Source organism: Bipolaris oryzae (assembly GCF_000523455.1).
Source record: "Bipolaris oryzae ATCC 44560 unplaced genomic scaffold scaffold_16, whole genome shotgun sequence".
Lineage (NCBI taxonomy): Eukaryota > Fungi > Ascomycota > Dothideomycetes > Pleosporales > Pleosporaceae > Bipolaris > Bipolaris oryzae.
This window is the reverse complement of record NW_006911292.1, coordinates 251,421-273,332: the sequence shown is the minus strand read 5'-3', so window position 1 is coordinate 273,332 and position 21,912 is coordinate 251,421. Positions and strand designations below refer to the sequence as shown.

The 21,912-nt window shown below is 48.0% G+C and overlaps 11 protein-coding genes across 11 annotated transcripts; 7 read left to right on the top strand and 4 right to left on the bottom strand.

Annotated features, from left to right (window-relative positions):
• Positions 1-2,107: 2,107 nt before the first annotated feature.
• On the top strand, positions 2,108-4,266 carry COCMIDRAFT_85273 (uncharacterized protein; the record flags this gene model as incomplete). Its single annotated transcript, XM_007686176.1, has 4 exons — positions 2,108-2,248; positions 2,332-2,441; positions 2,512-3,560; positions 3,608-4,266. The coding sequence occupies 4 exons, from the start codon at positions 2,108-2,110 to the stop codon at positions 4,264-4,266; spliced, it is 1,959 nt and encodes a 652-aa protein (XP_007684366.1).
• Positions 4,267-4,283: 17 nt separating this feature from the next.
• COCMIDRAFT_85475 (uncharacterized protein) lies at positions 4,284-5,252 on the bottom strand (the record flags this gene model as incomplete). The annotated part of the gene is made up of 1 exon (XM_007686175.1): positions 4,284-5,252. The coding sequence occupies one exon, from the start codon at positions 5,250-5,252 to the stop codon at positions 4,284-4,286; it is 969 nt and encodes a 322-aa protein (XP_007684365.1).
• A 428-nt stretch (positions 5,253-5,680) lies between these two features.
• Positions 5,681-6,688, top strand: COCMIDRAFT_23191 (uncharacterized protein; the record flags this gene model as incomplete). The annotated part of the gene is made up of 1 exon (XM_007686106.1): positions 5,681-6,688. One exon carries the CDS (start codon positions 5,681-5,683, stop codon positions 6,686-6,688), a length of 1,008 nt encoding a protein of 335 aa, XP_007684296.1.
• Positions 6,689-7,855: 1,167 nt separating this feature from the next.
• Positions 7,856-8,839, top strand: COCMIDRAFT_23190 (uncharacterized protein; the record flags this gene model as incomplete). The annotated part of the gene is made up of 1 exon (XM_007686105.1): positions 7,856-8,839. One exon carries the CDS (start codon positions 7,856-7,858, stop codon positions 8,837-8,839), a length of 984 nt encoding a protein of 327 aa, XP_007684295.1.
• A 749-nt stretch (positions 8,840-9,588) lies between these two features.
• Positions 9,589-10,504, bottom strand: COCMIDRAFT_33477 (uncharacterized protein; the record flags this gene model as incomplete). Its single annotated transcript, XM_007686126.1, has 3 exons — positions 9,589-9,758; positions 9,792-9,874; positions 10,344-10,504. 3 exons carry the CDS (start codon positions 10,502-10,504, stop codon positions 9,589-9,591), a joined length of 414 nt encoding a protein of 137 aa, XP_007684316.1.
• Positions 10,505-11,741: 1,237 nt separating this feature from the next.
• On the top strand, positions 11,742-12,932 carry COCMIDRAFT_85366 (uncharacterized protein; the record flags this gene model as incomplete). The annotated part of the gene is made up of 1 exon (XM_007686174.1): positions 11,742-12,932. One exon carries the CDS (start codon positions 11,742-11,744, stop codon positions 12,930-12,932), a length of 1,191 nt encoding a protein of 396 aa, XP_007684364.1.
• Positions 12,933-13,242: 310 nt separating this feature from the next.
• On the top strand, positions 13,243-14,408 carry COCMIDRAFT_85471 (uncharacterized protein; the record flags this gene model as incomplete). The annotated part of the gene is made up of 2 exons (XM_007686173.1): positions 13,243-13,482; positions 13,563-14,408. The coding sequence occupies 2 exons, from the start codon at positions 13,243-13,245 to the stop codon at positions 14,406-14,408; spliced, it is 1,086 nt and encodes a 361-aa protein (XP_007684363.1).
• Positions 14,409-15,145: 737 nt separating this feature from the next.
• COCMIDRAFT_60795 (uncharacterized protein) lies at positions 15,146-15,726 on the bottom strand (the record flags this gene model as incomplete). The annotated part of the gene is made up of 2 exons (XM_007686172.1): positions 15,146-15,502; positions 15,541-15,726. Coding segments are annotated over 2 exons (543 nt in total), but the record flags the coding sequence as incomplete, so codon positions are not given.
• A 995-nt stretch (positions 15,727-16,721) lies between these two features.
• COCMIDRAFT_85310 (uncharacterized protein) lies at positions 16,722-17,831 on the top strand (the record flags this gene model as incomplete). The annotated part of the gene is made up of 1 exon (XM_007686171.1): positions 16,722-17,831. The coding sequence occupies one exon, from the start codon at positions 16,722-16,724 to the stop codon at positions 17,829-17,831; it is 1,110 nt and encodes a 369-aa protein (XP_007684361.1).
• Positions 17,832-18,244: 413 nt separating this feature from the next.
• Positions 18,245-20,284, top strand: COCMIDRAFT_23186 (uncharacterized protein; the record flags this gene model as incomplete). The annotated part of the gene is made up of 1 exon (XM_007686104.1): positions 18,245-20,284. The coding sequence occupies one exon, from the start codon at positions 18,245-18,247 to the stop codon at positions 20,282-20,284; it is 2,040 nt and encodes a 679-aa protein (XP_007684294.1).
• Positions 20,285-20,523: 239 nt separating this feature from the next.
• Positions 20,524-21,786, bottom strand: COCMIDRAFT_85317 (uncharacterized protein; the record flags this gene model as incomplete). Its single annotated transcript, XM_007686170.1, has 1 exon — positions 20,524-21,786. One exon carries the CDS (start codon positions 21,784-21,786, stop codon positions 20,524-20,526), a length of 1,263 nt encoding a protein of 420 aa, XP_007684360.1.
• Between the last annotated feature and the right edge of the window lie 126 nt (positions 21,787-21,912).

The window sequence follows — 21,912 nt, the reverse complement described above, 5'->3', positions numbered from 1 at the left end:
GAAAAATATAGTATAGTATTACGTAACTAGTTTATAGTATATATTATAATTTTCTTTTATAAGTAGATAGGCACCCTTCTCTAATTAATCCTTTATACTAATTAAAATTCAGCTTACTTCTACTTAATTGCGGGTCGCCCCTCTAATCTTTTAAGCTTGATCACGTATCGTGCTATAATATATAGACTACTAAGTAGCTATATATAATATAAAAAGAGAGTATTATAAAAGACTATATCTATAGAGTAAAAGTATATAACTATATTATATATCTATATTATATATCTATATTATATATCTATATTATATATCTATATTATACTACTTAGCTAGAACTTACTTATATAAAGAGTAAAGAAATAAGATATAAAAGAGAGAAGTATTATATAATAGCTTAACTTTTCTTATCTTTCTTCTTCTATACTATAAGCTAATATAAACTCATTTAAAGGCCTCTTCTCCCTTAATAATTAGTTAACTTAATAATTTTCTTATCTTTACTAATTTCTAATTCAATCACTATAATAGTTATTAATATTTTAATTAATATAAGTTATAATAGATACTAATAGCTATATAGGTTAGTAATTTTAGCAAAACAACTCTAAAGTTTATAAAACTAAAAAGGTTTTAAGATAGTTTAAAAGAAATAAAATCAAGCTCCATCTATACTATCCTTATAGCCTAGATTAAAACCCTATTAAAAATATATAAAGCTTACTTAAAGACTATTTAAATAAATAAAAAAATAAGTTCTTTAGATATTAGATTTAATAAAGAGAGCGTTAAAACGTTTAAATAAGTCATTTTAGAAGAGTAGTAAGCTATTCTATAAGAGGTAATAGATAACTATATTTTATCTTTACCTAGCTATTATAGGTAGATAATAGAAGCTAAAGGCTGGTATACTAAGTATTAGTAGCTATCATTACTTAGTTATTAATAAAAAATAGTTTATATTAAGAAATACTTTTTTCTAATTGAATCTTAATTAGAATATATAAAGACTCTAGAATCTTAATATTAATGATTTATTATATAATATATATCTTCTTTAAAAGAAAAGCTATTATAATTAGAGAGATATTTAGGCTTAAAGTTAGCGTTTTTTTATAGCTCTACTTTAGCGCTATTTAGTGCCTTAACCGTGCTAACTAAGCAGGCATTAAGCCTGTCTAGGTAAAACTCATACTTCTTGGCTTTAAAATAAGCGAGCCTGATTAGGAATAGCTCTAAAACTCACCAAGTTATACTAGTTTAAAAACTAGAACTTTTTAGAGTACTCTTTTTTCATATCTCCTCTCTATATAAATATATATGTTTACTAATAACTAGTTATATATTTTAAAATGTTTTAAGATATTAGAAATCTAATATTTTAGAAATTCTGCATTAATTTAGATCTTGAGTCTCTAATGGCTAAAAACGATCTAAGCTATCTTGATAAGGTAAACTAGGTAACCCACCTAGACTTTCCAAACTAGCTAAACTTGCCGAACCAGCTAGACTAGCTAAATTAGCTAGAGTAGCTAGATAAAATTTACTGTCTATAGGAGCCGCCAGAGGCAAAGAGCGCGCGCCGCAGGCGCGCCTTAAATCAATAGTTTTAATAGCCCGGCTGACGATACTAAAGGAGAGTGCAGCTTAAGCTCCAATCTCAGCATCGCAAGCCAGGCTTTTAAAACTATTCATTTTTTTATATTGTTTTGGTGGGTTGTACGCGGCGTTGTGGTGCGCTAAGCCGTTTCGGAGTACCGGTATTTTTGTTAACCGGGTGCCGGGCTGTTAAACTACTTATCTGTATAGCCGCGACGCTAGCTAGCCCTCCCTGTCAAACCTCTTTACCCGAATAGGCATCAAAAATGGAGACGCAAAACGCGGCACTGAACAGGCCCATAAAAGTCATGTGGTTGACAGGGGATTGTCTGATTATTGCTCGATTTCATTGAGCTCGGTGACGTATTGGGGACACCGCTCTTAGAGGATTGCCATCGGCCCGATGTCCGAAGGTGGGAAGTCAATCGGGGGAGGGGGGGACACGAGAAAATGGAAATGGACCATCTCGCATTTCCATGCCAGTTCATCCATTCCAAACAAATTAACAAACATGCCACCAAAAAGGCCATGGTCTCCTACAAATGATGCACAGTCATCTCCACGATCGAGACCATCTGACTCGTCTCTTGACATCCATGCACCATCCATCTCCCGCAAAGTAAAGGCGTGCGCCGCTTGTCGAAAACAAAAGGTTTGGCTACCTCGTGGCAACCCACTCAGTCCGCAGAGAAGTCCGGATGGTATCAGCTGACTAGTCAACCCTCAACAATTTAGATCAAGTGCATAATTGACGACCGTGGACCGCCGTGCAAGCGGTGTACGGAGCGGAATCTAGCATGCGTACTCAACAAAAGCCTGCAGACGCTGATTGAGGAGCGTGGTCAGTACGTATAGTAGTTGCGTGCGATATAGCACGACAGCTTGTCCGCAGCTGAGACTGACAGCTGCACGTAGATGGAGACATACGCTGGCCGCCGACCTTGAGCACGTACATGGTGCATTGCAGCAAGTTCTATCACGATTGTCCCTTCCTCCTCTTCCTCCTCTTCAATCGGAAGTTACTACTCAGCATGATGAATCACTCCAGAACATGACTGAACGTGACGACCCCGGGCCCTCATGTGATAATTCGCCTCGACTATCCCCAGGAAACGATGCACTTCATGTCCCCATAGAATCACTATACCAAATCACTCGGCTCAGGGCTCTACGTTCTGATGATATACCTGACGCATCCGTCCCCTACCCCGCGCCCTCCCCGAACCAGCCCATCAACGACTTTATCTCAAAGGGTATTGTAAGCGCCGAAGATGCCAACCGTCTTGTAAAGGCTTATCTCCAACGTATTGATAAGTTCATATATTTACTCGGCGGTGGGAATTATCGGGATCTTGAAAGCATGCGACGCAGCTCTCCTATCTTGACTGCTGCCATATGCACTGTTGCCGCGCTTCATGATCCCGCCGATAATCATCTTTATGGGCCTTGCAACAAGGAGTTTCGTCGCCTAGTGGCGGCATCCATGTTTAAGCGCCGCATCAATCAAGACTGTATGCGTGCCATGTGTATCGGCGCATACTGGCTCCACGACATTTCTTGGACCCTTTCTGGATGTGCTATTCGCCGAGCCACAGAGATTAACTTGCATCAAAACTACAAGCTGGTTATCCACAAGAACAGCGAAGATGCTATGGACTGTATGAGGATATGGTATATACTATACATCTGTGATCACCACCTGTCTGTTCTGTATGGCCGCCAGAGCATTATTCATGAAGATGCATCAATCCTGGAATGGGAAGAGCTCCTGAAGTCACCCGTGGTCACTGACTCTGATAGACGCATGATTAGCCAGATTGCTTTGTTGATCATTATGAGCAATATCCGGGACCTTTTCGGACCTGACACAGGGGAACCAGTCCCTAAGGCATTTGTGCCGCAGTTGGCGAGTTTCGGAAAGCGGATCGATCAGTGGATGGGATTTTGGACAACGGAGTTGATGAGTAGGTCCAAGTCGCGCCATGTCTTTGTATCAGGCTAATATGCAAAGAACTACATGAGCGCATTGGGGAATTTCCCACCAAAGGCGTTATACTACACCATCATTTCGCAAAGCTTTATCTACATTCTCATGTGTTCCGCGGTCTCGAAGGCGCTGCTGTCCCAACACACTTCCGGGGAAGTGCAATGGCTACCGTCTCCGCGTCCACGGCTATCATTGAGCTCATACTTGGTGACCCAGACGTACGGGAAAGCCTCGTTGGAATTCCCCATTATATACACTCCATGATCGCTTTTGCTTGTGTACTCTTACTGAAAGTATCCGCGCAGCATTCGGGCCAATACATCGACGACGGCTTTGTTCTTGACTTGATTACCAGAGTGGTCCAGCAGTTCAGATCAACATCTACCGGCAAATATCACTTAGTCCACTTGATGGCTGATGGCCTTGAAAGGATGGCGGCATCCAAGATTCAATGTCTTTCTGTATTGCAAATGCACAATCCCTCCACCAACGATGACCCGCAGATCGGGGTGTCACATTGTATCGACCATACGGTAACAACACTTAATCCTAGCGACGCGGGTAACATATATGCGAATGACGTTGTCGGTAGCGGTTTCGAAGCAGATTTTGGTTTGACAACTTCCCAATTTCTGTTATCAGATTTTGGAAACTTTGACTTCAATTTCGGTGGAATGGGATAGATCCGTGGCCATCGCTTTCAAGCTTTCAAACTCTTCGCAAACCTCTCCACCTCCTCCTTTAAACTCATATCTTTTTTCAATCCCAACGATTCCGCCAATGTAATATCGAATCGCGCCGGCCAGCTGGCAACGATAGCCTCCACCTTGACATCCCGCTTTTCCTCCACCAGTGCTAATGCCTCGCGGCCACCCACCTCCATTAGCGCATCGAGGATCTGGCCCACCTTAACCGTCTGACCAGGTAGGTTGACAGCTCTTCCACGGTTCGAGCCGAACTTCTCTGCAGACACATCCTTGATAGCAACAAGATTGCCCACGACGGTCGTTGGCGAACACACCCACATGTCGAGGTCTTTATTTACAGGCATCACCGACGACTCCCCCTTTAGCGGTTCCCGAACAATACTAGATGCGAAACTCGACGCGGCTGCTGATGGGGCACCGGGTCTGACAATGACAGTTGGGAGGCGACATATTCGCCCGTCGATCAACCCGCGACGCGCATAATCGTTGATTAACGTCTCCACAATCAACTTCTCCGCACCATACGAGGATCGCGGAATCGGAATCGTCATCTCTGATATAAAAGGGCTGGAAGGGTCGGGGGGTCCGTAGACGGCGAGGGATGACGGAAAAACTACGATAACACCTGGTTGATTTCGCCTTAGGTAGTCAAGAATCAAGCGGTGCGAGTCGACGTTGACGATGAGACCAAGATCAAGGTTTGATTCGGCGCCTCCAGACATGATCCCGTGTAATAAATAACACGCTGACCATGTTTGGGAGCAGAGTAAAGAATCCACAGCAGAAGATTGCGTAAGATCGGCTTTGAAGGTGACAACACGGGATGCGTCTGGGCATGGCGGCTCAAAAACATCGGCTAGGACGAGATTGATTGCTGCAGAGGATGCCAGGAGGGATACGGCAAGCTCCTGACCTATAAAACCGCCAGCTCCAGTTATAAGGATGTATTGCTTGCTTTCCATTTGGGAGCCCATTGTTGGCTAAGTAGCTTGCAAAAACAATTATGGTGGTAGAATATGTAGATGATCCGGAAGCAAGACCAGAAAGACTGTAGAATGCAAGCATCTAGTTGAGTAATTCATGTGAATACATTCTCATATTATTTTCATTGAACACTGTTGCGTGAACAGTTGTGCCTAAGCCGGCGAGAAGGCCGAAGAGAATCTGCAGCTAACCAGGTTCCCGGCATGCTTCCCATCGGAATTTCATTCCGATCTTAAAGTGGGATAGAACCGTTTAACGCCACAATGCTCCGCAACCAGGAGGAGTCAGTGACTGCCGAACTTTTGGATCAGTTCGTAATTAATCGAGTTCTCAACTAACAAATTTACGATAAGAAACACGACAGGCCATGTCGACGCCTTCGCCCACCACCGGAAGCACTCCCAAAATGCAATACGCCCGTCTCGGTACATCTGGCGTCAAAACCTCGCGCATTATTCTCGGTTGTATGGCCTTTGGCTCTCCAGCCTGGGAAGGCTCATCTTGGACTCTACCGGAAGACGAAAGCATGAAAGTCATCAAGCGAGCCTGGGACCTGGGAATTAACACCTGGGACACAGCAAACACCTATTCCAATGGGGAAAGCGAGCGCATTCTCGGGCACGCCATGAAGAAATTAGAGATCCCACGCTCCAAAGTTGTCATTATGACAAAACTCTATTACCCAGTCATGGGTGACGAGTCGCGGCCGCAGCCACCAGACAGTTATTCGCAACAGCTTGTTAATCAGATGGGTCTGAGCAGAAAACATATCTTTGACGCCGTCGAGGCATCGTTAGAGCGTTTGCAAACCTCGTATATTGACGTCCTCCAAATCCACCGCCTTGACCATGACACCCCGCCCGAAGAAATCATGCGCGCCCTCCATGACCTCGTCTGCATGGGGAAAGTGCGGTACCTCGGCGGGAGTAGCATGTATACGTGGGAGTTTGCACGCCTACAATATACAGCGAAGCTCAACAACTGGACAACTTTTACGTCTATGCAGCCTTTTTACAATCTACTTTACCGCGAAGAAGAGCGGGATATGCTCCCCTTTTGTAGATCTGAGGGAATAGGGATCATCCCTTGGAGTCCATTAGCGAGAGGACTCTTGGGAAGGCCCGCCGGCACGACAAGTAGCAGGAATGAAGCCGATGCGAAGACGAAAAAATGGTTCGATGATGCAGAGCCTGAGATCATTCAACGAGTAGAGGAGCTGAGTAGGAGGAAAGGGTGCAGCATGGCGAGCGTCGCAACCGCTTGGGTAATCAAGAAAGGCTGCTCGCCTATTGTAGGGCTTACCAGCGTGGAGAGGGTGAATCAGATAATGGAGAGTTTGGGGGTGGAGTTATCAGATGAGGAATGTAAATACTTGGAAGAGCTTTATCGGCCGAGATCAGTGCAAGCCATATGAAAGGATTAGAGTACGAACTGATTTTGTCTCAATTTCGCAATACATTCCCCCTTTTTTGGCGAGGTGCAGGGAATCTGTGTCCATATGCTTTGGCAGAGATAAATTTTGTCGTTCATAGTGGTACCAGCATGCCGGAGATTGCTGGGAAACCCCTCTAGGACAGATACTGTCCGGATAGCGAAAGCCCGAAGAAATGCAGCGGAATGGCAATTAGCTATCAAGTCGGCGCGCCTCCACCTTTTCATAAATTTCTGTGGCATAGCTGTGTCACCTCCAACCACTTACCACCCATCAACTGTTCCTGACAATGTCAGGATATACCGCGTAAAGCGAACTCCAATTCGCCCTAGCTACGGCAGAGAGAAGATTGCAGAAATCACACAATGTCTTGGGTGCAGATAAGCGTCCCTCATTGAATATCCCATGCACCATTGGGGCGACGTTTGTCCCATTTCTTCGACAACTGCAGACTAAACCGCGCTATGCCATCACCAAGGGAGCAGTCACGAGAAGCGGCACAGCTACCGAGAAACCGAATATGAAGAAAGTAATGATCTTAGGACAGGCTGCTGCAAGCGTTCCGCTCTGGAGACGCGTTGAGAGATTTTGTACGTACTATCCCGGGTTGCTGTATCTGTGTTTCCTGGAAATGCGGGCAATGATCAGGCACTATGGGATTTGGTACATGGGTTATCCATTTAATTACTTGTTTTGTTCATCTTGTCTCGTTCCAATCGATATGTAGTTTTCAATTTTGCAGCTCGTTGCAAAGTACTCGGTCTAGATCAGAATCTTGCGACCGGCAAGATGCATGCTTAATTGTTTTTGCTACGGAAAATGGAGTGATTCATGTCAAGAAGAAACATTAGGGAACTACCCCGCCAGTGGAGCCACGCATAGTGCAGTGGGCGTCTTGATTAGCGCCCGGTCTTCTCTCCGATAAGTATTCCTTACTTTGTGGGGGAACGCGGGGGCTGGAGAACCTTCCGAACAAGACAGTTCGAGCGAAACTCTGCATACACCTCTTTTCAAATTTGGAGTTGCTGCGGCCGCGCCTTTTACTATTTGCTGCACTATCCTCAAATTCACGATTTTATTTTATTTTCATTTCGTCTTCATCTTTGTATTGCTGCAGAATACACGTTCGGCAAACCAGACCTGACCACAATGCCTATCTCCAAATCCACCATAGACGAAAAGAAGATCATGCTTCCGCCCGGCGTTTACACGCCTGTCATCTCCCTTTACAAACCTACAAAAACTCAGGAAATTGACCTCGAAGCAATGTACAAACACTGCCAATATCTCGTTCGTGCCGGCCAACACGGCCTTGTTTATCAAGGCACAAATGGCGAAGCAGTTCTCCTCTCACGTTCTGAAAAAATTTCCATTCTCCAAACCGCCCGTCGCGCTGTCACCGATCTTGGTTTTCCCAACTATCCCTTGGTCGCAGGTATAAGCGGACAAAGCACGAATGAAAGCATTGAGTTGGCGCAAGACGCCAGAGATGCCGGTGCCTCCTTTGGTCTACTACTCCCACCTAGTTTCTGGGCCAAATCCCTTACTGAAGATGCACTGCTGGGGTTCTACAGAGACGTTGCTGACGCGAGCTCACTTCCTATTGTTATCTACAACTTCCCCGCTGTAACCTCTGGCGTGGACCTGAATTCTGATGATCTCGCCGCTTTGGCACAACACCCAAACATTGTCGCCGTGAAGCTGACATGTGGAAATGTCGGCAAAGCGATCCGCCTCACTTCACGCTTCTCGCCCGCTCAATTCTCTGTGTACGGCGGCTCATCGGATTTTCTATTCCCCACTCTCGAGGGAGGCGGCGTTGGGTGTGTGACAGGGATGGGGAATGTGTTTCCAAAATCTACAGCGAGAGTGTATGATTTGTGGATGGAAGGCAAGAAAGAGGAAGCTAGGGCATTACAGAATGTAGTGGCCAATGCAGAGTGGGCCTGCAAGAAGAGTTTGGCGCTGACAAAGTTTGCTGCAGGGCATTTTCTAGGTTCGAAATTAGGGATCAAGAGCGAAGCGTTCTGGCCAAGACGTCCGTATCTGCCTCCAGGGGAAAAGATAAGGGAGTGGACAGTTGATGTCATGGGGGTGTTGGAAGCAGAGGAGAATTCTATCGAAGAAAGATGATACATATAGTTTAATAAAGCGAAAATGTCAGATCACATTCCGTCCAACTTTGTTCCATATTTTCCCTAAATCTTACGTTATGATAAGAGCGTTGTTAAAAAAAAGGGACGTAGAGTAGTTGCATTGTGAAGGGGTAGGTTGTGTATTGTGAGAAATACGAAGAGAGACTGCACATTATGTGTCCTAGACTTAAGGCTATCATATCTTTCCCTCCGGATGGGTCGCTAGGGCGTTGGTAAGGCCGTAGATGCGTCATGTTCAGAGGTATCTATTCCGTCCTGCATCACCATAGGCCTGGCCGCATCGACGCATATCGGGTCTCAGTTAGCCTGTACAGGTCGCAGTGCTACAATGGGCTGAAGATGGCTGTAGCTGCTCCATAGCGATGCGGCTAGCATTCTGGATGCGCATGGAGCGGCATTTACCCTGTCTGAGGCCTGGTGCGATACCGTTGCCAGACTAGGAATACAGCACTGCATGTCCATCTGAGTCCATGGAAGAGCACTAAGCGACACTCAGCCATGGCGATAGATATGCACCCTGCTATCCAAAAGGGTGCTCTGAAATAGCGCAATACTTAGCGTAGTTTGACTAGGCATACGTAGCTGTTGCGTCGTTTCTATCATTCAAGATTTGTGTTTTCCTGCTACTGCCTACTGAAACGAGCGCTTTCCCATACTGCAGTAGTTGTTTTTCCAGTTTCGAAAGAGCCCGCTGGAAGTTGGCCTCGATATTTTCCACGGTCACCTTCACTTTTTTCTCCAATACGGCTTCGCTAATCCTCCGACTACTCTCCCGCCCTGCATATCCCACTCAGCTGCACTCGCCGCCCCAGCTCTGTCCTCTGATACATCGTAGGCGCCAAAATTTCTTTCTTTGAAATCATTCCACCGCTCGCGAATGGTTTTCTCCTTGCGGTCTGCCCGTCACTAAGCATCCAGATGGACATGACCAGAACCGAGTACTGCCGCGGGTGCACCGGCGCTGCGTTGACCAATAGCTTTACTTCGTGGCGCAGTCGAGGTGGATTGGGGTCTGTTCGGTTGCTCCGTTCTCCGTCTCAGCTCGATCGCTGGTTTGAGTCAGTGCTTCAACAGGGGGGTGGTGGTCAGCTGCCTATCCTAATTAAGGTTGAAAACGGAGGAGCTGTTTATTTAGTTGGCTCTATCTTATCTTGTATTCAATCACGTGTGAGATTACGTGGATCACGTAGTAAGCTAGGCTACTAAAATAGGTATGAAATAGAGTTTTCAAAATAAAATAGAGATTAAGAGCTCTAGCTAGAAGACAGAACTCTATTTCGCTGAAAGAGGAGTTAGTATAGGGTAGGTAAGCACTAGTAGATAAGGTTAATCTTTATTAGCGCTATGCTAATAAAACAGAGCTCTAGCTAGTAACGTTAAAACAGCGTATTACCAAACACGACGCTACATCCATCTTAGTTTTTGAGAGGGAGTTCTCAACCTAGTTAGCAGACGGCGAGATGAGATGGAACCGAACAGACTCTTGGCCGTCAGGGTATCTTGGTGGCTGTGCTGATGGCTCAGAGTCATAGTAGGTGGATGATGTGGCGTCAAGATTGACGCTATCCCTTTCGACTTTGGTATTCGCGTGGTTCATGTCTGGCTTTTCGATACACTGACTGTAATTCGATGCTGTGTCCATATCATGCTTCATGGGAAACGCCGCCAACGGCCTGTTGAGTTCGCAATCTGGTCAATACAAAGTTAGCTTTGTGCATAATCATGCTCAAAGTTTGAAGAGTAGATTTGACAATGCCAATACTTGGCAAGTTCCCCAGCAACTGCAGTAATGACGGAGGGCCAGATTATTACGTCACAAGTATTCGATGATACTCTACAGGGTAATATGTTTACTAGAATGTACCTTTCCGGAGGCTGCCGGAGCCATGTTACCATCAAGAGTTCAGCGGCCTATATTGTGTAGGGTGGGGATACTCTCGTGTAAAGCGGGCACGAATTATTGCTGACTCAACTCCTTGGAGATGCCCGGCAAGTTATAATGAGCAATTATTGCATAGAGCATGCTGCGATCTGAAAAAGTATAGAAGCATGAGTGTTTTCATGCTAGCATTCATGCTAGTTCTCAATGCGGAGTCTCACTGACGTTCCTGTTTGGGATCATCAACCCTAGAATGTAGGCGAGGCTGAGATTCGCACAAAGACAAAGCATGGACATTCTATAGCCACAGCTTGACCATTAGCGTGCCTTCGACCAATCCTTCCTTTCTTTGAGATTGAATGCAGCGCTATACTATGTTCTTATCGCATACACGTCCAAGGTAATAAGCCTCCGACTAGAGCGGGCCTCGGTAGTTCCAACAACAGCAGACTTGGCAGCTGAATATCGACGGCCCTCAGCTGCATTTTCAATGCCCCAAAAAATATAGTACTAGTACTAGCACCTAAACACGTTGTTTACATTCAGCCTCATGCCTTCAGCTGTGTTAGAACCCGAATGTCGGTAGAAGGGGGCAACACTTCAGGCGTCGTCATGTACACCGTCTTTTGTGCTGTGCACATCCAATACCATGTAGCAAGCACGCTCAGCTCGGCGGGAATATGAAAGATGTAGCTACAGCTGAGGTCCTTCAGGATGACTGGCTTGATGAACACGACATGGGCGGAGTCAACGCAGAGTATTCTATGTACGTTTTTTGTACCTCCTTCTGAGGTTGTTTCGCAGGGATTAGAAACAGCATAAAGGATACATGTTCGCACGATACCTAAGTTTCTCTCATCAACATCACAAGCTGCGTCCTCGGAAGATCAGCGCTCGTCGCTATAATCAGTCGCATCCTCTCCACACGATTATTGATCAAGACCAAGCCTGAACCTTTCTTTGCCGCCTCTATCGTCGAGGTAGTCCGAGTATATCCGCAATGGCCGCAATTCCCCTGGTCTTGCTTGGCCTGGCAGCAAGTCTAGTCTCTGCTACCACGACATGGAGCGAGAATCTCGTCCTCGCCGACTGCGGTATTGGCCTAGGAGTTAATGGAGGCTCCACATCACGCGAGATGATGTACTACTCCAACATAGCCTGGGGCCCTCCAACGTATATGGCAAACGTGCCATGGGACGGCTCGTACCCTTGGCGACCTAGCGGCGTGTCGCAGACACTACCCAACGGAGATAAATGGACAGTGGTAATCGACAACAATGTCGGAGATCCAAATGTCGCGGGGTACGCTTGGCATACATACGATGCCAATACCCTGACGTGCTTCAGTCGACACTTGGATGGGCTCTTCACGCTGGCCGACGGCAAAAAGTGCAGCATGGCGTACATTTGCAACCACGCGCCGGCAGGCCCAAAACCTCCCACGCCTGCACCAGCACCAGCACCAGCACCAGGACCGGCTCCGCCGTCGCCTCCACCGCGACTGGATGAGAACGCAACGCCGGGCGCGCTCAAATACCAACCCGTCATCGACTTTGACCAGTCAGCCTGCTACAACACCATGGCCATTACACGCAACGGCCAGTTGAACGCCGGCTTAGAACTCGGGCAGGGCGACTGCCGCACACTGGACCGGCTATCCAACAGCAACGTTTACGTACGCGAAAAGTGCACTAACGACGGTTGGTGCTTCTACCTGTACGGCTACTACTCTGAGAAGGATGAGGGCGGTAGCCTAGCCAGTGGGCACAAGCATGACTGGGAACACCTGTTTGTGTGGACTCTGAAGGGCGACGCCAAATACCTCGGGTGGTCGCATCACGGGTCCTACTCAATCGAATGGGCACACGCGGTGAGATGGGAGGGTGGCCGTGCCAAGTTCGTCGTTGAGCGCGATAGGGGCACTACGCATTGTTTCCGCAAGGCGACCGAGTCGGAGCCGCCGGAGAATGCGACGGGCAAGTGGGTGCGTTCGGCCTTGGTCAGTTTGGAGAGGATGAACGGGGCGCTGAAGGAAAAGATGCTGGCGAATAACTGGGGGTCGGCGCACATGGATCTGAAGGATGATCGGTTTGATCAGACGTATTGGTCTACTTGGAAGATGGCGCAGGGCCTTCCTAACCTTGGGCCACCACGGCCGGATCTTCCCGGTCCCCCACATCGGGAGTTGTAGAGGCGAGCAGCGAGAGCCTGGACAGAGAAGGCAAAGGCGAAAGGCGACTTTGTACTTAGCGTGGATCCTCGGGTGGTGGACGTACGGGAGTGGTAGAAATGCGACGAGATGATTAGTATAAGGCCGTCACGCCAGTCTCCACCCAAGTAACGCAAGACAGCCGTGCACGCGTCATTGGCCCATCTGATTGGTAATCTGACTCGACGGTGACCGAGCTGACAATGACGGACAATCAGATACATGCTTATTGTGTACATTTGTGTTACCTGGACATGAACAGCCTTAGACCTCATTTTTCGTCACAGATACAATGTCTTCCCAGCCCAACGTGGAAGGCGTTGGCCCAGCAGATGAGCGGGCGCCTTTGCTTGCGCATGCTGACGCGCCTGATTACACGTCTGTACCTCGACAGGGGGACGATGAACCCCAAGTCCCCGACGAAGAGGTATCGCGTACATGGCAGTACGTATGGAGAGGGCTCCTACTCCTGGCTGCAACGCTCATCATCGTTGTGTTTGTCAAGGCATGGATAGATGCAGACGACGTCGATGTACGTAACCCCCAGAAGTAGTAGTAGTAGCCAACCCATGTCCACACTCCCCAAAATAAAGCTCACCACACGTATCACAGTTTGACCTCAAAGGCGCACTGAAGCGCGCCTTGGGCGGCGGGCTCAGCGGCGCAGCAGCCATGGTTCTGCAGGTACTGCTTCTCATGCCCATCCGCACCATCATGAACTACCAATACCGCCACGGGACTTCGACCACCACAGCCACCAAGACGCTCTATCACGACGGCGGTATCGGCCGGTACTACCAAGGCATGGGCGCAGCGCTCTTCCAGGGCCCCATTGCGCGCTTTGGCGACACGGCTGCGAACGCCGGTATTCTCGCCTTGCTGCGATCCAATGGTTTCCTCAAGCAACTACCATCCCCTATCCAGACAATCTTCGCCTCTGCCTGCGCCGCCGCCTTCAGAATGCTCTTGACTCCCATAGACACGCTCAAAACCACCTTACAGGCCCAGGGCCCCAGCGGCTGGCGTATTCTCCGTAACCGTATCAAGACAGACGGCATCGGAAGTCTCTGGTGGGGTGCCTTCGCCACCGCAGCCGCTACCTTTGTCGGCCACTACCCTTGGTTCGCAGTGTATAACCTGCTTTCCGAGACCATTGCCGAGCCCTCCAAGCAGCAGGTTGGGTGGTGGTTGTTGCGCGCGGCCTTTATTGGCTTCTGTGCATCAGTCACGTCGGACACCATTTCCAATTCTTTGAGAGTGGTCAAGACGTACCGTCAAGTCAACGACACCAGGATTTCTTATACAGAAGCGGCGAGGAAGGTGATTAGGCAGGATGGTCGACTTGGGCTTTTTGGGAGAGGGCTCAAGACGAGGATTATTGCCAACGGATTGCAAGGCATACTATTCTCTATATTGTGGAAGCTGTTCTTGAAGATGTGGGAGGAGAGGACGGGTTAGGTCTAGAAAGTGCGTAGTAACAGAGACACTAGAGAGTGAGTGACTGAGATAGATGAATTGCTCTCCAAGGTCACTACAACACACGGTAGATGCATGCGTCGTCATGCGTGAAGCTCAGTTGCGGGATCTTGTCTCCGCCACTCTCCAGTAAAGCCCTACACATCTTGAATTGCAGCCTCAACACTAGAGCAGAAGTACGAATGACAGGTATGCCTTAGAGTCCTTACCTTACGCATCACTCAAGTGCTTATGACCAACAGTATAGTAGGCGACGACATAGAGAGCGTTATATCTATCATCACATTGTCGCTTCACACTGCTTATTTTTGCTTTTCTACACGTGTATCGTTATCTTTTAGACTATCATATTTTTCAACAATCCATCATCTACAAGATACCCCCCGCCATCTGAAAGTATTATATTCTTTTCCCAATCGCCTTCTCATGGTCTTCCTTGTTCCAACACCAACCCCAGCTCCTAGAAACTCATCTCACAGTCCTTCTCAGTCCCATCATCTTTATCACTTCCCAAACTTCCGCTTGCGAATCTCCCTGCTGGCTTCGCGTAGTGTTTCCACCATGCAATACTGGAAGCCTTTCGCACGCATATCATCCACAACAACAGTCCCATGCCTCTGATACTCCAACACCTCCTCCACACTCAACTTGGGCACATATGTCCTTGCGTTCTTCCTATTCGCCAACAGAGCCGAAAGCCTCTTCCTTTCCTCGCCCACTTTACTCCCCCCAAAGCGCAACTTCCGATGCATTGACCCTATGGTACGCGGTGTCCACTCACTCTCTCCGGCAGCGGCAGCAGCAGCAGGCTCATCTCCTTCTTCCAAACGCTTGCGCTTGAAGAATGCGTTGAATGCTTCCAAGACGGGTCCGCGTCCTGGGATTTTGATCACCGCCCCAGCTTCGATTGCACCACGGATCTTTTCGTGGAAGAGGTCCAACCACGCGTCCTCTTCGACATCCCATGGCCTTTTGATGGGTGTGCCGTGTTTCCGGGCGACTGGATCTTGACCCCAAACATTGTTGGATTGCTCCGCTCTCTCTTCATCAGCTAGCTTTTCCTTTGTCCATGTTAGCTAGATCTTTGCTTTTTGGTTTTTTAGAAGACAGATACCTTGTGCATGCTATTGATGTAATTCAAACAGCCGTAGTGGTCAAGGTACTTTTCTTCGAGACTTGGATGGACTGGTTCCTCATCAAGGGCATTGTGAAGACCGTACTCCGGATCGGGCTCCCTATAGGCCCAATCCCCAACCGATGTCTCAGAGATCCTATTAATTGGATTCCAACCTGAGATGTGGATAACATCGGCTGTTGGCCGAAAGATCTTCGATCTATGTCTATCGTCAAAAGGCTCGCTTTCGTCGATGTTGTTATCCGATTCGAAGTAGGCTTGGATGAGCGACGCCATACTGAAACATGCGCAGTTGTAGCTGCTACTGTTGAGTAAACTATTCAATATATGCAGACAGGCGCAAGGTCTTTTCATTTATAACCATGTGTTATCGACGAAGCCACCGGTAAAGTGAATACATCTGCGGCGTATTGCCAAAAGAGGCCACTTCATCCTCACCGAACAGGTGAACTGAGTGATGATTGGTGGTCAGCAAGTAGAATTCACGCTCATGTTCAGATGGCTGCGCAAGGACAGATTTTTAGCTCATCCTAGTGTAAACTGTGGAGGCCAAGTTGCACGTTCACTGTGAATATGATGCATTGACTTTCTTTACACTTTACCCCTATTGTTCCCACGTCGTAGCAGTACGTAGTAAGCAATGTGCTTATGTAACATCAGAAACCCTCAACAACGCGTTTGACTTGCTGTCTGAATGTTGAGTGTGTCAATGATCTTTTTTGGCATGTGTTCTCGCTAATGGAAAGGCAGTCAGATTCAGTCTTCTGAAAATATCTATCCCATGCATTTCAATTGAAAGGCATCGTTCTGTTGGCCATAATGGCGTATTTTTGGCCTATCGGATTCAACTAAGCCATTGTGTATATATATCGTTGTCTTTCACTCACATGGCTTTTTGGTATGAGTGCCTCTGCCTAAAAGGCGTATTGTTTATTATCAACACCTTTCACTCTGAAATCTCAGCGATGAATTGAAGCATTTACTACATAAAGTCCGCTTTTTCTGTACTATATTATGACTGGACTGTAGATTCAAGTAAACTGCAAAGCAGATCACAGCAGCTGATCTGCAATTCATAATCGTCTTACCCAATTCTTGAATATCCAGAAGCGCACATAAACAAGTGTTCACCCAAATCGATATCGAAACACTCCATCATCATGGCACCCGAACAAGGAGACGAAGAACAAGAGAGAAAGCATTACGAGGCAATGAACATGAACGGAAAATTGAGGCCAATGGCAATGAGAATTGGATTCAGAAACGTTAACAGATGGAACCAGAGGCAATTGGTGACCATATTTCTGGAATACGATCGGATAAACCCGATAAGGGCCCGCAATATTCCAAAGGACCACAAAACGACTCCCGCCGAGATTGAAGCGCAGCATGCTCTGGTAGATCGGTTGATCAAAGAAAAAAAACTCCAAGTTCCAGTTCCTAAACGAAAACGGGAAAATGGCACAACGACAGGAAACAACAAGCGGGTAAAGATTTCGTCTGGGGATGACGACCATATATCACCCTCAGACAGTGGGAAATCCAATGACAAACGCGTGCCTAGACATGTCTCAGGCACGAAAGGAGTGTCTAAGACAGGTTCCAGATCAGATGGAGTACAAAAGAAGTCCAAGCAGACAGAGAAGCCGGCTGCAACCAAGCCAGCTCCAACCAAGCCAGCTCCAACCAAGCCAGCTCCAACCAAGCCAAGGTCCCGTCAAGCATCAACTCTTAAGCCGAGACAAAAGAAAACTAACATGGACGTTGGAAATCCGCAAGATGCAGAATCTCAAAACCCTTCGGCTCCAGCCGTCGATCCGCCCTTTGTGACGCCAGGTGCAAATCCAGGAGACGATGACGACAGCTCTGAAAGCGACGACTCCGACTCTGGCGATGACAATGGAGACGATGTGCATGACGACGAAGACATTGAGGAGAGAGACGAAGATTTTGAGGCCGAGGAAATAAGCAAAGCACCATCGAAAAACCAGGGTGCACCCAAGACCACTGGTACATCCAAGGGCAAGGGCAAGGATACATCCGAGGTCAAGGCTAAGCCCCTTGGATTGCACCTCGGAGTTCGCAAAATCGATAGGTATACTAGCTTGGATTGGGACCCTCTCAACGAGAGCATCCCAAATAGTCGACTTACGTGGTACGAACAAGAGCAACGCTTTCGCGCACAACAAGAGAAGACCCGCAAGGAGGCACAGGAAGAGGAGCCCAAGAAGGAGTGGGATTGGAAGAAACAGTTGCGTAGAAAAGAATAGGCTGTGCGTGCTGGACATGGTATGGATGTTGTATGGATCTGGCCATCTCGCTAGGCATACTAGGTTATTTCGAGGGGTTTGTTTTCTGTGATTAGTGGGGGTTGTGCGATATAAGTAGTACTAATCCGGCGACCGTACGACGGCTTTGTTCTGCGGGCTGTAGGTCTATGCTTTCTCATTATAGGCGTTCTTTGTTTTTCCGGTTGTCGAACAAATCATTTTGTGTTTGTGATACATATACCTGCTACCCATCTAAGCAATGTAGTGGACGCGCAAATATTTCGGCCTTGCTTTTCGGTGTTAATTCCCATAAGTACACACAATCGATAGTTTGGTCCATTTCTGTTTTATCATCTGTCCAAAACACCACCACGTTTGTCAATCAACTCAGCAAAGGCATTCGCATTCAGACCATGTCGCAACCAAGACGGTCAAGGAGAATAGCTAAAGATCCCGAAGAGGCGCAGGAGATAAAAAGAGGGGAAGGCTTTCTACAAGTAGAAAGTCGCGGAAAACGCATTACTCTTGAATCATTAAAGAACGATCTGACTATACGCATGAAGGATCAAGAAGAGGACCGCGCTCTAATTCCAGGATTAATGCGACAGAAGAACGAGTTGTTGAAAACATGTAGCACGAAGAAAGCTGGAAACAAGAAAGTCACGCGCAAAAACCGCCGTATTCAGCACGATGGTCTCAGGGACGCTCAAGCACTCTTGGAAGACTTTCTCTACTTCCAAAACCATATGCATCGAAAAAACAGATACTCCAAAATCAAAATGAAAGAGGGACGTGGTTGGCTCCTTGACGATGTGAATAGCATCAGTGAGCAGGTGAAACCGTCGGGTTGCCAAGACCTACTAGATGCATTTGACAAAGCCAACATAGGCGGGCCGCGTCATCGCAATGGATTTTCCGATTGGCAAGGGAATGAAATCGAGGGAATAGAATCAGGTCAAGGGCCCAGGCCAATCCGGTTCAATGAGTTGCATCTATGGACTCCAGCGTGTCGACGAAGGCCGGTCGGTTTCGCCGCGACGAACAATATGTCAGTCGAACCTACCGAGCTTGTGCTGGACATCGACAATATTCGTCAGGAGTGGCAGCGTATCGAAGAGGTGGAAATTCCTGAGAAAGGTCAGGAAGGCTTTCCTTATCGAACGCACATAGAAAGAAGGCAACAGGAGCAAGCGCTCTACAGGAGTGAGCATGGGAACTTGAGGCCTACGACTGCAAGCTTGCACCTTGAAAAAAGGCTGGATGATGTGAAATTCCAGGATAGATTTAGGGAGATTCAAATACTGGACGGTGTCTTCATTTCTGCATTGGAGTCTTCGTATGACTGGCGCACGTCATACGATCTACTTGGACCGGTGAAAAGTGGCATCTACTCAAACTTCACCGTCAGCGACGAACGCGAGACGATCGAAGAAGGGCCCCCAGTAGAAGATGACCTCGACACTGATGGCGAGGATTTCGCCGAGAAACTCAGCGAAGCACAAGAAGAAGCATTCAACGTCCCAGAAGATAAAGCGCCAAACACCAAAAACAAAGCCTCTAAACCCACAGGATCCAAAAAGCGCGAAATAGAAGTAACCCTCGACTACCCTTACCCAGCCAACGAATTCCTCGACCCCCCAAAATCCAAGCGCTCCAAACACGCCCCTAGCAACAGACCTCTCACCCTCTCCACCCCCCTCCCCTCAACCACCTGGTGCGAAGAAACTCCCGGCCGCCGCGAATACCACGTCTCGATGCTTCTCTCACCATCGTCGCCCGTCGACTCACCACCTCACACGCCCATCGCGCGCCCAGCCCCTGACAGCATCCCCGCCAGCTTCCCAGACGCGGAGATCAGTCCCACCGCGCTCGCCGCGCAACGGCGCTGCGGCCACAATCCCGAGCGGTGTCGTGCGTGGTGGAGCCATGCGCCCGACGCGTGTTGGATCGTCGAATCCGAACCGCCAGTGCGCCCGCGAAGTCCGGTTTTGCATCCGATGTTAGATATTGAAGTCCCAGAAGAGGAATTTGTGCTTCCAGAGGGGAGTAGAGCGGTGTATGAGGAGCGGGTGGTGGATCAGTATGGGGTTATGGGTGAGGGGTGGCCGAAGGTTGGGGTCAGGGTACCGTATGAACCGATGAGTGTGGATGATGTTAGGGTGGCTGGTAGGAAGGGAGGTAAGGGATATGATGAGTGTTTGTTGGAGGAAGGGGAGAGGAAGTTAGTATATGAGTATCATGCTATGGCGGCGCCGGTGATTCCTTTGGTGGAGAGGAAGGGGGATGAGGAGGTTGTTGGTGTTGCTGCTGCTGATGATGTGGATGCGGGTGTTGGTCATAGAGTAGGATATGAGAGCGACGGGTCCGACTACGAAGGCGATATGTTTCGTCTTATGTATATTCAGGGACGTACTGGCATTCCAGCTCAGGCATCGGAATCCCAGTCGAGTTAAGCGGAGGATGCGGCAGAGTCCTAGTAGGGATGTTTGGTCATCGAGTTTGTTTTACTGCTATGGTATTGCTACGATTTTGTTTCTTGCCATGTACATTAGCAATGTAATCTAGTTTGATTTAGTCGATTCCCATCGATTTGAATTATCCATGAAGTAGACTCATGTGCCCAATGCTTTGGAATGAGACGCCAGTGAGACATTGTGCAGACAGACCCTTTTTTCAACGATACCATGACTTCCTACCACCACTGATTTCCAAAATGTCTCACCTCGGCACCCTCAGGATATTCCGGATCCTCACCCAGATACACTGCTCGCTTCTCTCTGACTTTCTTACCGCCAGTCCCACATTCCATTTTCCAATACGCATCAAATTCCATCTTGACGTCCAATGCCCTTCTGCCCGTCTCTGTAGCTATAGCCCTTGCTTCAGCAGCAGTAGGCGGCCCCTTTGGATCCGAACACCGTCTGCCATCAAGCCAATACAAGTACGCGTGCCGAGCGGATACGAGCTCTCCAACAACCCAGGAATCAAGGTCTTCAAGGTTTTGGCCTGGTAGGATACGTATATTGTATGTCTCATGCACACGACTTGAGGGTTGTAGGTTTATGACGTCGAACGGTGGCTCATCGAGACCGAGAGATTTGATAATGCGTGGATCGTGGATGATGAGATGGTTGACCGGCCCCTTGTCGAGGTCGCCAGTTACCTGAGTGATTTCATTGAACTGGTTGCGGTGTACCCACATGGCAACCATGAGTATTGAGGGGTAATAGTCGGCTTGGACCTTCTGTACACGTCTCAAAGGGAAGTTTCTAGGGTTCTGAATTGGGACCACTGTGCAAGCACCATGATCTTCTTGGTCGTACATTGTATAGGCTAGCTCGGGAGCGGACGATGAATCCAACAGTGGCGAAGGCGCCGGGAGCGGCGAAGTTCCTTTTATGGCAAAGCGAGATGTAATGGTGTCAGGAGAACTCAACGCTTGTGCGATAGTGTTCAAAGTATCCTCCGCTACTTCCACCATCTCGCCATCTTCCAAACCGGTGTTTCTTATCTCGTGGGATAGGCTGTGGGCTGCTTCCATTTCAGGCCTTTCCCTGGTATCGGCAGTGTCTTGGTTCACCGCATCGTCTCCGTCCTCGTGTGCACGATCCAAGAGCGGTAGTCTGAATGTCGATCTGTTCTCTCTTTCGTTGTGTGCTCTTGTAAATTCCTCATATAGCTTCTGTATCTCTGCATTTTCCATCCCAATAACCAAGTCTCGGATCTTTTGCCGGCGTGGCTCGACCAAGTGTCTTCGGCGGTTTCCTTGTTGCACGATGACGCGCATTGTGTTGATGAGATCTTTTGCAGCACTGGCCGATGTGATAACGGAGAGTCTAGCTTCGAATTGCGCAAGCGATTGCGTCGTTCCAGGAATTGACCGAGGAGTAATCGCACGTGATCTTCGCTGCCGGGTGGGTTGTGAAAGATGTTCGGTCATGTTGGAGGAGAGCATAGTAGTCGTCGTCTGCTTGTTGGTTTCTCCAGCTGTGTGAGGTGGCTCGCTGTTATCCGACATGATATAGTCACCAACAACTATTGTTCGTGGAGTTAGACAATCCCGAGATAAGGCGAGACATGT